Source organism: Streptopelia decaocto (assembly GCF_964273445.1).
Source record: "Streptopelia decaocto genome assembly, chromosome: 17".
In the NCBI taxonomy this organism is placed as follows: Eukaryota; Metazoa; Chordata; class Aves; order Columbiformes; family Columbidae; genus Streptopelia; species Streptopelia decaocto.
In genome coordinates, this window is record NC_138672.1 from 7234739 (window position 1) to 7250781 (window position 16043).

Genomic DNA, 16043 nt, shown 5'->3' on the forward strand with positions numbered 1-16043 from the left:
TCAGTTTATTCAGTTCCAAAGAGTGCTGGGAAAACATTGTTATAGAATTACCCTTGCAGTTCGTCTTCTGCCAAAGCAAGGTGCTAGGCAAGCTTTTCAGCTCCCAAGATAAGTGTTGCTGATATAGCTTGTTTGTCCTTTTTTTAAAGACAAGATAACACTGGGAATTCTTTCAAATGTCCTCAAAAGGTGAAAACAACAGACTTTAGCAACGATGCTGCTGGAGTTCTTAACATCGAGTTCATCAGAATTTTCCACTTTTATTGCAGCCATGTGGGCTTTTCATATCTGCTTCGTTTCCAGCCAGTAGTAATAATTTGGATTCTGGTCTGTGTTGTTAGTATCACTTGTCTTCTTTTTTCTTTAACAGCCACAAGTGATGTTACTTACTTAAACTATGCTTAAGAAACAGAAACTCTTTTAATCTCCCTTTTATAGCTGCACGTCACTGGGACGTTTGAAGTCTCCCATTGTGTTCCTTGCTTAGTAACGAGACCACAGTGCAGCCACTCGGCAGTGGGTCAGAACCGAGCGAGCTAATGCCACTGGCTCCACATTTAGATTTGACTTGATCTCTTTGTCCCTCTAAAATGAATGTTGTAATCTCTAATATACAAAACACGCTCATTTATCTTCTTAACAATCTGTGAGAGCAAATCTGACATGAAGCTGAAAGGAACTATCTTGTCCTAGGAAAACACCCCCCGGCAGGTGAGCGTTGGTGAAAATGGGGGATACAAGAGACATCTGTCCTCACCTGGATTCCATCGGAGAGGTGACCAGGGATGATCTGCTGCTTAAATCCAAGGTACGAGGTGTTCTGCTTGTCAGCCCTTTCCCTTTTCGCTATTGTGTATGGGTTTGCATGTTTGTTTTTCCAAGAAAATGGTGCCTGTCTCCATAGAGGAGAGGCAGAAACTCCTCTTCCACTGCTGATGGACCCTGCACTGGCCTTCGTCGATCCCATCTGATCTATTTCTGTCATTTTATCCTGCTCAAATGTGTCACTTATCTAAAACGCTGCAAAGCGTGTATTTAATTGGCAGCGTGGTATTAACAAATGAAATACCGTGAGGTGCAGGTTGGCGAGGCCTGTTTTACAGAGACCTTTCCCACTCTTGAAGGACTAAGTGACTGAAAAACCAAACAAGCAAACCAACCTTCTTTTATCATGAATATGCAGGGAACTTGCCAGTCTTGTGGAGCTGTGGGACCAAATCTCTGGGCTTGTCTTCAGGTAAAAATGGCTTGCTGTTTGTGTGCATGGTATGGTGGGACTTCTCCTTGATATATATAATAAAAAAGAGTGGGAAGCAAAGAGGGGGTTCACAGTAGAACTATCTACTGTTTTTTGATGGATTCCAAGGAAGGGACTCCATAGATTAAATGCCAACGCTGTCAGAATATGTCAGGCTGTAAGAGTTCACTCCTTGGAGGTGATTCCCCAAAAGGAATGAATGAAATTCCCAGCACTGAGTGTTGGCTGGTCCTGCCTGTGCTGGCACCTGGGCAGGGAGGCTGCACGTGTGGGACCTCGGCAGAGGTTTCCCAGGGCAGCGAGGCACGAAGGAACGACAAGGGACACACGGGCGGGCCAGGGCAGTTTATTTTCACCCTGGAATGCCCAGATGCTTTGAGACTGCTCCGATGAGCTGCTCATTGGAGCAGTTGCCTTGGAATGGGGCCTTTACGTGGGTGCAAACCTGGTTGCAGGTTTTCTTTCTTAAATCAAGCAATTCCCATTTCCCCTCTTATTCTGGGCCCTGAATAAGCAGCAGGTTAGAAAGCTGGCAAGATCAGTTCTGAAGCTGCAGCTGCTGGTGGGACCGGAGTTGGAGAGTTTTTTGTGAAGGGTCTAATTTGTCGTGCCCATTTTACCTTTGTTCTTTTCCCTCACTAGATTGGTTGTCCCTATGTTGGCTGTGGGGAGTCCTTTGCTGACCACAGCACACTGCACGCACAGGTGAGCTTTTCTCTGTTGTCCATCTTAACACAGACAGGCTTGGATTTTTCCCATTACCTGCTCCTCCTCCACCCCATTGCGGTAGTTCGGTGCTTCAGCTTGAGCCGGCTGTCAAATGAGATCCGTTATTTCACCTTTTAATTGTTAGGCCAAAAAGCACAACCTGACGGTGAACCTGACGACGTTCCGCATCTGGTGTTACGCTTGTGAGAAGGAGGTGTTCCTGGAGCAGCGGCTGGCGGCGCAGGCACCGCCGCTCAAGTTCGCGGAGCCGGTGGGTCTGTGTTGCAGCGTGACCGGGTTGAACGCTTGGCAGGGCTTTTGTTTTCCTGTTGCAAAATTAGCCAAGTGGTTCTGCTATTGTCCAGGCTTTTGTTGTGAAAGGAGCTCTTCCACTGTGAGGGGCTACTGGTAGTCAGAGCTTTGTCTTACAGGCTCTCCCAGCAAGGAGACATCCAGACAACTTGTTTTCTAGCTTCTTCCATGGGGTGTCTCTTTCTGGGAGGAACCTCAGCAGCTGTCACACCTTCATGTTCAGTGCTTGGCCCATGGACTTTTTAGCTGTCAGACCAGAAACACTTGTCCTTGTGACACTGCTGCATATTCCTGATGCCGCTCTGACCGTGGGTACTGGAAGCAGCAGTGGTACTATTGCCATTCTGTCCTCGCCTTAGTGAGAAGGGTAGACAGTGCAACTGGTTCTCTCTCCAGAGTGCTTTCTTTAAAGGCTGCCTCGATTTATGTGCAAGACAACCCCTCTCACAACTTATCTTTTAAAGCCTCTCACCGATGCTTATCTCTCTGTCCTGACTCCAGGATTCTCCATTGCCTGCTCACCCTTTGAAAGCTGTTCCAATTGCTGTGGCTGATGAAGGCGAATCTGAATCCGAGGATGATGATTTGAAACCAAGAGGTAACTCTGCAGCGAGTTGGTGAAAGGGCTGCCAGGGTAACTCTGCGATCCACAGGACCTGCACAGAGAGGTTCCTGGGAGCAGAGACTGCCTAGAAAGGGCTGAATTCCCTCTCCTTTGGGGAGGAATGTAGCAAGCGGCACTTCTGGAAAGTGTTTCACGCCTGTCTTGTTTGTGCTTTAGGCCTTACTGGAATGAAAAATCTTGGGAACTCCTGCTACATGAATGCAGCACTTCAGGCTCTCTCTAACTGGTAGGCACTAGGGCCTTTCAGCAGAGTCTTTACTGCACTTCACTAAATATCCAAGTGGTGCCTCTGACCTGAGATCTTCACAGTCTTGCAGAAACACTGACCAGACCAGGTGCAGAAAAAAATCAGTGTTTATTCAGGGCAACAGAAGTTTTACAGCAGGAAACTAAATGAATAGCCAGCTTTGGCTACATAGAAGACTCGTGTTTAGATGAGCGCTGGAATTAAAACTTCATCATTTCTGTTGTGACGGAAATGTATTTGTTGCATGGGAAGGCATGTCATATCTCTTATTCTCCCCAGTGATATCCTTCTGACAACCAATATCCTAAAATATTCTCTAGACATCCTGCCGAGAACTAATTCCAGGGTCTCTTCTCTGCGCTGGGACCAGATTCAGATCAGCCTTTTTTCATTTGTTTCAAGTTAGGAGTCAGTTCTCCATTTGGAAACACTTCTGCCCTCCATTTAAAACCAGTATCTTAGGCATGCTTTCCAAAGGCACGCATTTATGTTTTGATAAACCCTTAAATAGAAGCAGAGGAGAAATTTCTATGCCCTAAATTTTTCTCTTTTTTCCTTGTAGCCCACCTCTCACGCAGTTTTTTCTGGAATGTGGGGGACTGGTCCGTACAGATAAGAAACCAGCACTGTGCAAAAGCTACCAGAAGTTGGTGTCTGAGGTTTGGCATAAGAAACGGTGAGTGGTCACCCCCTAATCTGATCTGGACAGGTTCCAGGAAATTTGATCTTCAGGGATCAGTGCATCATCTAAGTTGGTTCAAACCCAGGAAGCTAAATGGCATTGCCTATTTGTTTTATGTTAGTTGTTAACAAGGGGTAAATAAGATACAGAGCAAAAGTGACCTGTGTCTTTCTAGAAGAGAACGCTGTGGCCTTTAAAGCGATAGAATGTCATTTTATATTGGTTTTGGTTTACCTCATTTACTGGGTGGCCAAGCCACACGTTTTGAGACAGACGTGGTGCTGCAAAATGAAACCAACTAACGAACTGCAAACCCCTGCTCTGGAAAGAATCACTTGAGACAATTCAAAGCCTGGACAGAGCTTTAAGTTACACGTGCTCTAGGGAAGATTCTCTCTGGAAGGACAGACTGAAAGGCCTGCAAGATGTTTTCTGTCTCTTAATTTGTATGTCAGCCAGCTAATAGAGAAATACGTGCAGGTGCATAATTGTTATCTCTTTTGTCCTCTTTAACTAGTTACCACACCCTGTTCTGTTGCTTATTAGCCAAATTGGCTCCAGGCCTGATAAGCAAACTTCTTCCTTTGTTGTTCGTATCTCAACAGCCCGAGTTACGTTGTTCCGAGCAGTCTATCCCATGGAATCAAACTCGTCAACCCCATGTTCCGAGGTTATGCACAGCAGGTGAGGCCTCAACAAAAACACACCATCGTTCCAGAGCTAACGGGATTGTTCCGTGTCGGTATTAGTGATCGGAGGGAGCGCTGGGGTGGACTGAGGAGACCTGGGTTCTCTGCCTTGCTGCTACCAAACCGATGCATTTTCCTCTGCCAGCTGAAAATACAATGGTCACCTCCTTTATAAAGGGCTTTGAGATCTACCGATACGTGCTGTATGAGAGTTAGGTGTTATTTATTCATGGCAGAGCTGGGAAACCTGGATACATCTGTTCCAAAAACATTAAATAGATGAGTGTTCTATATTCTTTTCTGGGGATTTACAGCAAACTAAAACTTATTTAAAGATACTATCTTTTTCCTTTGAAGTTTTTTTTAGCCTCTCTCTCGTGTTAACTATTTAGAATAAAATGTAAATGTCAAAACTATGATTAGAAAATGTACAAAAGAAGTGACGGTAGGACAGGACATCTAAACTGTGATACTGAGAGGAAGTCAAAACAGAGGACAAAAATAATGATTAATGAAGCAACTTTTATATTCATCTTTGATGTGAAGCACGTTGGATTGGAAAACTCTCCGCTGTAAAGAGAGAAAGTTGAAAAGAAGACAGCGCAGGCTAAAAGCCAAACTTCCATAAAATAACAGAAACATCATAATTAACTTTCTGGAGTTGTCAAAATACCAAGATGCTTTCCAGCAGGTACTTTGAAGCCAACATAGCAGTTCTTGTACCACGTATTATACATGTAGGAGCTTGTACCTTGACTGTGTAGTCTCTGGTTTCTGGTTCCATTCTCTATTTATTAAAGATTTTAATCTTCCCTATTTAAGAGAGAGATTGCCATAAGCAGAAGTCAGTGTTCATGAAATCTGTCTAGTGGATAAGTCTGTTCTGTGTGGCCTGCTGTCTTCATTAGGCTTCTCATCGTCTCTCACCTCTTATCAGTCATAAACCCCTGATAAATAAGCTCGTGCTTTGCCTGCAGCTGCTTTTTGGCTTCTCAGTGTCTTTCAGCTGAAGATGTTCAGATAAAAATTGGGCCTTTTATCATTTAGGAGTTTAAAACATTTACCTTCGCTTTAGCAGGGTCTCCTGTGTTGCCAGGGTACCTGACCTTTGTGGGCAGCACTGCGAGGCCGGAGCGGAGCCGCCTCTTCCTTTGCCCCATTTCTGGGTGGATACTAACGGGATTGCTCCTGTTTCAGGACACTCAGGAGTTCCTGCGGTGCCTGATGGATCAGCTCCACGAAGAACTGAAGGAACCAGTTGTTGCAGAGACAAGAGATTTGGATACGAGTGACCAAGATGACAAGCGGGAGGGTGACCGAAGTCCCTCGGAGGACGAGTTCCTGTCCTGTGACTCCAGCAGCGACAGGGGCGAAGGAGACGGGCAGAGCCGGACCACAGCGAGCACGGGCAGCGGCTCCCTGGCCGAGACGGAGCTGTTGATCCAGGATGAAGCAGGGAGAGGGATCTCCGAGAAGGAGAGAATGAAGGACAGAAAGTTCTCCTGTGGCCATCGGCGCAGCAACTCGGAGCAGGTGGATGAGGACGCGGATGTTGACACCACCATGATGCTGGTTGATGGCAGAGCCTCCCCTGAGATGCTCCCAGCTCCCCGGCCCTCCAGCCCTTGCAGGACACCAGGTATAAACCTCTTCCAGTTGTGTTATTTGTGAGAAGACATTCTCATCCTTCACACTGGCAAAAAACACATAATGTGACTGTTCTTTCTATGAGTTTCAAGAGATTTTGCATCCAAGACTTTGTTCTGTGTCCCTGGCGGTGGTTCTGCCTTTATGCACAATTGCTCCTGTAAGAAACCAGAATGCGTGAGCCACAGAGCTGCTCAGCCGGGCTAAACTGCTACCGGGCTGAGTGGAGATTACATTCTGAAGGCAGCGATAGCTGCCCTGCCAAACCTGCAAACACTGTGCTTATGCCTTTTCCCAATTGAAGAGAAAGGTTTTCTAAGTGTACACTGCTTTATCTCATAGACTGACCTGGGGAAATAGCTGTGGAAGTTTATATTTGTTAATTGTGGGCTTTGTAGAGAGAAAAGGGACATGCATCATTCGTGCATTTCTGTGTCTTAGGGAAAAGAAAAGAGCAGCAGTTAAGACGTAGGTGTGGAGTCACCTCAAACTGAACATATCCGATCTTTCAGCACTTCTTTATGTAAGAGTCCTACTGTGCCAACTGGCACTGGAGACAGCAATGCTCTTTGTGTGGATGAGCGATACAGGAGCAAGCTGTAAAACCTAATTAGTCATAAGTGTGAAAAAAAATGCGTTGGGTTGGTGTGTGTTGTTGGCTTGTTTTTAAATTATTAGCTGTTCAGTACACTTATCCATGCACTGAGCTCTATCTGCCAGCGTGTGCAAGTAGGGCAGTTAATACACTGAACTGTGCATATTGGGAAAGATGCTGGAATGCAGAGCTGGGCTGACATTGACTGCAGTAGCGTTGCCTTTTGTCACGGGGATTCTCACCAGTGCCTCCCTGTTTCCCAAACAGAACCTGACAACGACGCCTACGTGCGCTGCTCCTCACGGCCCTGCAGCCCGGTCCACCACGACATGCACTCCAAGCTCTCCAGCAGCCCCCCGCGCTCCAGCCCCGCCAGGCTCGGCCCTTCCTACGTCCTCAAGAAAGGTAATGCCGAGGGGGCGTGCTGGGAGCAGCGGGGAGTGCGTAGAGGAGCAGGGCTTCACTTACAGGAAAGAGAAGGAATGCATCATGATTCCTGATAAACAGCTGCAAGAAGTGCTGATTGCCCTGGACATCAGCGCTTTCTAAAATAGCACTAGGCAAAGACTACAGTAAACCTGCAGGTAAAGTCAAGCTCTAGGCACAACTGATGTTCTAGTATGTCCTAATATTGGAACCTCAAATGATTTCCACGTGTGCATCTTCACGCTGTGTTTGTTATTAATAACATGGCTGTGAAGTGCCAGGCACAAGCTCTGCCCCTGTAGTGGAGTGTGGGGATGTGTAAACATTTGTCTGCCAGACTTGCATTTCATAGTGTGTGGGCCAAAGAACTGTGAGATGATGTTACCAAGAGAGAGCTTCCTGCCTCTTAGACATTCTGGGCTCACAATAACAGAATTAAGGCTGCAGATGTCAGTCCAGTGCTGGGAGCATCATGAGGCTTCGGAGCAGAGCCTGCCTTCTGTTGTTATCAAACTGGGCTCTTCATCCCAAGCAAATTGCAAAATGAAATCCCTCAGCGTTGCGTAGCCCGCAAACACAATGGCATGTGCTTGTACCGCCGTCCCTACAGCTGCTCAATAATGACATTCTTTCCTCAGCCGCGTCCCAGCCCCTTGGCTGAGGTCAGCACAGCCACAGATGTTCTGGCCGGATAAAAAGCTCTCTGTCTCCGTGCACGTGTGCGTGGGGAGAGGGTTTGTTATTAAACAGAACGGGGGGTTTGGCCAGTCCCTGCTTTGGAGAGTCCTCCCCGGTGCAGGACACTTGGGAGCACATGGTAGATGTCAGAGGGGGAAAAAAAACAAAGGGACAAGAGTACACAGGCAGGTGAGAGGGGAGAGGAAGCATAAAGCTTAGAGGAAAATGTTGCAAGACCTCAGAAAAGCAAGGACTGTCTGTGGCAGGGCCTGACTTCGGAACGCGTAGTAAGAGGATGGAGATGGGATTTCCAGTGAGGCAATTTCTGCCTGCAGAGAGCCCACGTGTTGGTGTTGGTTCACTTTGCTACCTCCCGCTTCCTTGTGCCACCCAGAGCTGCAGTGTCAGTTTAGAATGGGCTCCAGTGTCTCACCGGCACGCAAGTGGCTTGTCCTGCATTCTTCTGGTGTGGCTGCATGATTCTGCTGAGCCGGGACGCGAGGAAGGAGCTGCTATGTGATGGGCTTCCCTGTCTGTGTTTCAGCCCAGATGCAGGCTTCTGGGAAAAAGAAGAAAGAACTTCGCTATCGCAGTGTGATTTCTGACATCTTCGACGGCTCCATTCTCAGCCTGGTGCAGTGCCTCACCTGCGACAGAGTGAGTCTTCTGGCCGCTCTTGGTCAAAGACCATGGTCTGTCTGACTCCTAGATCTCGTAGGAAGTGGTGCTCCTATTTCCGAACGCTGTGGGATGCAGTAGCCCTGCTAAAATGTTGACAGGTGGATGGTGAGGGAGATGTGAGAAACCACCTGCCAAGAAGCTGTATTCTCTGCAGGGTTCTGTTTACTTATCTGTGTTACTGAGTTGACCTGGCAATGTCACATTCCCATTAGAAAACTGATTCCAGTGCTACAAAACCCATGACAAAAGTCATCCTGCTGACAGCAGTAAAGAATAATTAGCCAGAGTGAGTCGCTCTTGCTGCCAGCTCAGGTTTCCAGCTTAGACAAAATCCAAGCAGTGATAAAAGGTGCTAGAGGTCAGGTCCCAGCTCCATTACACGCACAGGAAACTCAGACCTCTTCCTCTGGGATATTTCCAGGTTTCTACGACAGTGGAGACATTCCAGGACCTGTCGCTCCCAATCCCAGGGAAGGAGGACTTGGCCAAGCTGCACTCTGCCATCTACCAAAACGTGCCAGCCAAGACAGGGGCATGTGGGGACAACTACGCCTCGCAGGGCTGGATCGCTTTCATCATGGAGTACATCCGCAGGTGGGCTCCTGGGCGGGATCTCTTTTTCCAGGGGTTTTCCGGGCGGTGCTGGGGGCAGCTGTCCCGAACCAGCCGTGTTGGCAGCAGAACGTCCATTGTAGCCATTCCCTGGACAACCGTCAGTGATACCTCACAGGTATCTGAACCTTTTCATGTCAACCAGTTCCTACTGTTCCCCTTGTTCTGTCATGCACTTTGAGATCTCTTGTGTGGCCAATAACCCCTCACTTCTGCCTTTTGCTTTTCTGCCTTTAACTTTGCCTTCTAGAGCAAATTAATTCTTAGTGTAGTTTTCCAGATCAGTTTGAGCAGTCACAGTAGGAACATGAGCTGAGAGAAATCCTGCTTTCCCTGCTCCTCTGGGATGTGTGATGAGCTCAGGACCTACAGCTAAAAGGAAACCCATCATCCATTCGGGGATTTGTATGCCAAAGCATCCAACTACTATTTTGTGTATAACTTTAAACCCCCTCCCTTGTGCAGATTCGTGGTGTCCTGTATCCCTAGCTGGTTTTGGGGTCCTGTTGTGACACTGGAGGATTGCCTTGCTGCCTTTTTTGCAGCCGATGAGTTGAAGGGTGAGTTTTCTTCAGTGGGGTCTGACAGCACACAACAAGGAAAACCACACAGAGGGGTATTTCACATGCAGTTTGGGGGTGGATTAAATCTGGAAATCCTGTCTCGGTCTTTCACTTAGAGACTGGCAGGACCGCAAGCTGGCAGCTCAGCATCTCTGAGCAGGAGCCAGTTTCCCACCTGCTCAGGGGTGCTGCTTGTCATTATGAATCGGTGTCGTGTGCTCTGGGTAACTGCATCGTCTTTCTTCTTTTCATCTACAGGGGACAACATGTACAGCTGTGAACGATGTAAAAAGTAAGTTTGCATTCTCTGTATTGTGTTGCATTTCTGGGATTTTATTTTCCTGGACTGCTGTCAGACGTTTTGCTGTGTCCTCCGCCTGGACATTCCTTCTGCTGAGTGGCAAGTAAAACCTGCCCTGCCCTTAACATCAGAGTTCTGGTCTTGAGAGTCACTGATCACGGATGGGAAAAGTGCTGGGCCTGGGGGGACAAGAACAGGGACGTGCTTGGCAATAATGAGGCTGTTGAAGAAGACACATCACAAACGGCTCATGCCGTGCTTCATTTGGGAGGGATGCTGCAAAGAGCTGGAGCTTATTGCTGCTGGAATTCAGGATTTGTCTTAGATTTCAAAGCAAGCAAGAGCCCTTTTGGCATCCCTTTGCTTTAGAGATTGCTCACAGTTGCTTTTTCTCCCCCAGACTGCGGAATGGAGTAAAGTACTGCAAAGTCCTCCGGCTGCCAGAGGTGAGCAAAAGCACCTTGTTTCCTAGTTTTCTTTCAGCAGCCGCTGAGGGGGTCAGGAAGCTGGAGTTAGAACAGAAGGAGCAGTTCGGTCTGGTGTCACAGTCCTGTATCTAGACCAGAAGAGCCTTTCCCATCCTAAATGGAGGGTGGAAATGGAGCCAGCAGGATTCATGGCTAACAGGCGAAGAACTTTTGCAAAGATCTGCACTGAGATGTGCTGTTTAATTAGAATACCTGTGGCAAAAGTGTACTTTGGTGTTCTCTGTCTTTGATCTTTCAGATTCTTTGCATCCACTTGAAGCGGTTCCGGCACGAGGTGATGTATTCCTTCAAGATCAACAGCCACGTCTCCTTCCCCTTGGAAGGGCTGGATCTGCGACCTTTCCTGGCCAAGGAGTGTGTCTCCCAGATCACCACCTACGATCTCCTGTCCGTCATCTGTCACCACGGCACAGCAGGCAGTAAGTGCTTCTGTGAGCACAGGCGGAGGTGAGCAGGAGTGAGACGAGCAGGAGCAAAGTGTGTTTCCAGGACCAGTGTAAGACCTGCCCCCTCCATTCCCAGGCTCGCTCAGCCTCTGCCCTTTGAAAAGTGAACCCAGCAGATTCAGACAGATCCCCTGATCCCCTGCAGCTGTTTCAGCCTCACCACAGGGTTGGCTCAAACTCTTTCCCCATGTTCAGTCTCACTGAGAGGCCCTTTCCAAGGAAGGCAAATCAGGCTGGCAGCGCCGGGCTCCCAGCTCCTGCAAATCTTGCCTGAACAGGAATTACCAGTTGGTTTTTTTGGTCTCTCTCCGTTCTTTACCAGCAGCCAGCCCTGTTTGCGCTGCTGACGTTATCCCAGGCCTCCCCGCTCCCAGCAGCGCTGTGTGTTCTGTTACAGGTGGGCACTACATCGCCTACTGCCAGAACGTCATCAACGGCCAGTGGTACGAGTTTGATGACCAGTACGTCACTGAAGTCCACGAGACCGTGGTACAGAACGCAGAAGCCTACGTCTTGTTCTACAGGTGATGCTGCAGTCCCTTGCTGGCTGCACAATACCTAGAAACGTGTCTGGAAAACTAAGTTTTCGGGAATTGCTTATTCTCTCTTCCTTTCCCTGCTAAAGGAAAAGCAGCGAAGAGGCCGTGCGGGAGCGTCAGAAAGTTGTGTCCCTTGCCAGCATGAAGGAGCACAGTTTACTGCAGTTCTACATCTCTCGAGAGTGGCTCAATAAATTCAACACCTTTGCCGAGCCTGGTCCCATCACCAATCACACCTTCCTGTGCGCCCATGGAGGTGAGGGGGGGCTGGAAACTGCAGCTCCCAAAAGCTCCAGCGGGATCCGCTTCCTTGGCAGAACCTCCAGCCTGCGCAGGGAGGGATGAGACAATCGCCCCTTGTCCTGCTGGTCAGAGGCCCGGAGGGATCTGTAGTGCTGGGAAACAACAGTTTTCAGTTCTCTGTTTGTTTTTAAAAACAAACCTGTAGGAAGCAGATAAAGCAGCGTTTATCTGTGATACCCTGTCAGCAAGGTTGGCCTTCAGTGTTTGGAGAAGGAGCATGTGCTGCTGAAGAGAGCTGGCACCGCGTTCTACTGTTCTGCTGCTTCACCTGTCATGCTGGAGAGCCCTTGCATTTATAAATCACCAATTGGAAATGAAGCACTTGATTAGAAATCGAGGCTGTGAACTGAGAAACCTCCACAATTCATGACTGTTTTCCATTAGCAGAGGAAGCAGGTTCTGGAATCTGAGTTTTCAGCAAGGAAGATCTGCCCTTATTTGTGTCTTTACCCAGCAATGATGAGTTCCCTGATTAACTCCCTCTTCCTTTCCTCCACAGGGATCCCTCCTAACAAGTACCACTACATTGATGACCTGGTTGTGATTCTGCCCCAGAACGTGTGGGAATATCTATACAACAGGTGAATTTGTTCTCTCTTTGTTCTTCTTCCCAAAGAGTTTTGGTTTTTCTTTCATACCTTGAGCGGTGATGGAGACACAATCCCTTCCCAGGGCACCTTAAAGGAACGTAGTATTTGGTGCAGACTAGCAAAGATGTGTGTTTAGTAGAGCCTCCCAATCTAAACCAAAATGATCAATATCAGTGCATTGTCCCAGGGCAATATTGTAGGATTTGGGGCTGGGAGGCATTTCCATTCTGCAATTCTCCATTCCCCTCCATTTCTGTGCCCAGGTTTGGGGGCGGCCCTGCTGTGAACCATCTGTACGTGTGCTCCATTTGCCAAGTGGAGATCGAAGCGCTGGCCAAACGCAGGAGAATCGAAATCGACACCTTCATCAAGGTTCGTACGGGAAGCATCTCACAGCAACGGCAGGAGGTGGGAGATGAGACCTGTCACAGTCAGTCAGGGGAAAGCTCTTGCCCCTGTTTCCCAGAACATGATTTGCAGCATGGCCAGGAGGGTGATCGGGGTTCCCCAGTGCTGACAGCACAGGGAGGGGCAGCTGGAACACGGTAACATGTGCGTGGCTGCACACACACCATGTCTGAAACCATCCTGGTCTCTTGCCTGCTCTACTGAGCAGGAACAGGTTGGGAGGAAGGTGGTAGAACTATAAGGCCGCCTTCCAAAGAGCAGCAAGGCTGCCCTACGGTTAACAGAAGGGGCTCCTCCTGATCTAAATCCCTCCTGCATGTCTCTGTTCTCTGCTCTCCCAGCTGAACAAGGCGTTCCAGGCAGAGGAGTCTCCGAGCGTCATCTACTGTATCAGCATGCAGTGGTTCCGGGAGTGGGAAGCCTTTGTCAAGGGGAAGGATAACGGTAAGAAGCCCGAGACCTCTGGAGTCTGTCAGGGGTGAGAGGTAGAATTGACCCAAGCGTGGCTGGTGCAGCTCCCCAGTGGGTGCCTGACTGGTGTGACTGGAGGCTGGAGTCCAGACACCAGCACGATGGCCTGCGGGGCAGGGCAGAAATAACAAGAGACCTACTTGGGAAACAAGCAGATCTGGTGGCGATCAGAATGGTTTTTGACACGTTTGCTCTCCTCTGACAGAGCCTCCCGGACCAATTGACAACAGCAAGATTGCGCTCACAAAAGCAGGCGGCCACGTGCAAGTGAAGCAGGGTAAGGCTTGTGCTGGCTGTTCTGCCGTGTCCCTAAAAGGTTTCCACCATCCCCTCTGCCCAGCGGTGTGGCTTTCATCTTGTGTTGCTCTTGACTTGGTCTTTACTCAGCATCTGCTGGAGCCCAGCTTCTTAAATAACATTCGTGTGCTGTCCTCGCTGGGCTCTCCTGCCAAGCCAATGAAGATCACATCTGTATCCTGGTTGTCTCCGAAAACAGCCCTTCCTGCGTTCCTCCTGTGTAACTTTTCTGGCAGAGTTCTGACTGCTGCTGTTGTCCCTTCCAGGTGCTGACTACGGGCAGATTTCCGAGGAGACGTGGATTTATTTAAGCACGCTGTACGGAGGGGGCCCAGAGATCGCCATCAGGCAGAACGTGGCGCAGGTCCAAGAACTGGAAAACCTACACGGGGAGCAGAAGATTGAAGCGGAGACGCGGGCCGTGTGAGCTGTGCGGGACGGGGCAGGGAAGGGAATGGCACGGAGATCCGAGTGGGGACGGAAGGCTGGGGAAGCCTGAGGACTCAAACCTCCCCCGTTGTCTGGTACTCGCAGGTGGGTGCAGTTCCCGCCACCAGTTCTGGGGAAGGCGGGTTCCTCCACTCACCTTTCACGGGGCTTTGGAGATGGGGTGGTGCTGGGTGACACTGGGAGAAAAGCAGCTTCTCCATAATTCACCTCGGGCTGATGCTGCGGTGGGAACGTGCAGCCCAGCTTCACCAGGACACGGGTTGACCTGAGCCCTCTCCCTGGGGTTGGTTACAAAGACCCAGCGCTCCCAGCTCGCCCCCAGCGAACCGAGTCTCTGCTCCTTCGCAGGTCTTGCTTTTGGCACTTTTAAACTCATATGTATAAAGATAAGGAAGCGTTATTTATGTTTCCAGCGGGCAGTGTTGCAGCCTGAGGAACCTGTTATTTGAAGCTCACTAAGCCACAAGGTCTCCCGGTAGTTTTGCGCTGGTGGGGCACGTCACAACTTCCTAGTTTTGTTCTTTACCTAATTCTTGCAAATTCAGTTGCAATCAACTAAGAAATTTTGAAAGAGGCCGTTTCTTTCTTCCCTAGTCCCTACAGCCACTCCTTCACAGGCCTGCAGATTTTAATTTCTCCTTGTATCTGATTTCATGCGTTCAGCATCTTTTCAGAGAACAAAGCTGGAAGATGAATCCTCCTTCCCACTCTTCCCACTCAAGCTTTGTAGCTCTGGGTGTTTGGCTCACAGGGGGTCAGAGCTGTTAATGAGCAGGATTCGTTAGAGCAGGACACAGGAGTCCTGGTTCATAACCCCATTCTAAGGGGGTGCGAAGGCCAAGGAGGAGCCCAGTTCTTCACCCAGAGCCTGTTCGGGGTCACCCCGGGCAGGGGGTTAATTCTGGGCCTGAGCCGGCCCCAGGCTCTAGAAGCAGCTTTTTAGGAATGAGCTGCTTTCTGCAAGCAGGAACCCATGTGCTGAGGCCATTCCAGCTTCTCAACACAGATGTCATTTGTGTACGCAGTGGCTCATTTAATGAAGAGAAGTAACTTGCTCCCCAATCTACTGCTGCTAATTCAGCCAAGGAGCAGCTAAGAGAGGAATAAAGACAAAAAGGGTTAAAGCACCACTTTTCACATCAGCGCTTTGTTCATCTCGTAAGCCAGAAAGAAAATAGTAAAATCTTTGTGTTTCCCTGCAGTTCACTGGGAGCAGAGCAAGGCAGAGGGGGCCTCTCAGGGGCTGGGGAACCAAACTGGGGGTTCGTGGTGCTGGAACCTGAGTGGTTCCACAGCACCGAGTCTGGCCTTGGTACCAGGGACCTTCTGAGCACCCCACGCAGAAGAGAGGGAGGAGCAGCTGCTCTTTCACTTGGAAAGTAAGAAAGGGTGGCAGAAAGAAAAATGTGGCCTTCAGACCTTTTTTTTTTTTTGTTTAGACCAAATGTTTGCTGCAAACAGCAATTTCTTCTTTAGAAAAGTATCTGTAAATGGATCAGCATGTTAATTCTACTATCCTGTTTATTGGATGCTTGTAAATACCCAGCCAGGCCTGAGGGGAGGTCAGAGAATGAGCCACTGTTGGGATTTCTCATTGTCTTAAGCTTTGTTAGCCGCTGCGAGCCCGTAGGCTGCATGTCTGTGTCGCCTGTGCCATTCCGAGGATGCTGTACAGATTGTTTAAGAACACTCCTGTGCTTCAGTGTCATACTTTGTGCTGAAAATGTGTTACAATAAATACACGTGCATTCAAGCAGCTGCGTGACTCGGTGCCTGCCGTGCGTGGCCAGAGGGGCTGACAGCTTCCGGGGTGTTAAAAAATATATAAAAGGCTGGAAAAAGTAAAAGAATCCAAACTTCCTGCTGCTGAGAGCCCTTGTGGGGGCAGATCCTGCTGAGCAGCAGTGAGCTGGGGTAGCACAGGTCACAGAACCACAGAATGTCAGGGGTTGGGAGGGACCCGGAAAGCTCATCCAGTGCAATCCCCCCATGGAGCACGAACACCCAGATGAGGTTACACAGGAAGG

General features: G+C 49.1%; 1 protein-coding gene across 2 annotated transcripts; it reads left to right on the forward strand.

Annotated features, from left to right (window-relative positions):
* The first annotated feature begins 688 nt into the window (after positions 1-688).
* Positions 689-15769, forward strand: USP20 (ubiquitin specific peptidase 20). Of its 2 annotated transcripts, XR_014185595.1 has the most exons (24): positions 689-808; positions 1184-1237; positions 1901-1963; positions 2112-2237; positions 2780-2876; positions 3060-3129; positions 3713-3826; positions 4438-4516; positions 5719-6160; positions 7031-7168; positions 8412-8524; positions 8970-9142; positions 9626-9720; positions 9982-10015; positions 10425-10470; positions 10751-10931; positions 11356-11482; positions 11584-11753; positions 12300-12381; positions 12654-12762; positions 13140-13242; positions 13475-13546; positions 13833-14100; positions 14365-15769. XR_014185595.1 is itself a non-coding variant. In XM_082067892.1 (23 exons), the coding sequence occupies exons 1-23, from the start codon at positions 728-730 to the stop codon at positions 13991-13993; spliced, it is 2730 nt and encodes a 909-aa protein (XP_081924018.1). In that variant the 5' UTR covers positions 689-727; the 3' UTR covers positions 13994-15769. The 2 variants fall into 2 exon arrangements, 1 of the variants encoding a protein (XP_081924018.1); XM_082067892.1 differs by having other exon boundaries at positions 13833-15769.
* Positions 15770-16043: the final 274 nt, after the last annotated feature.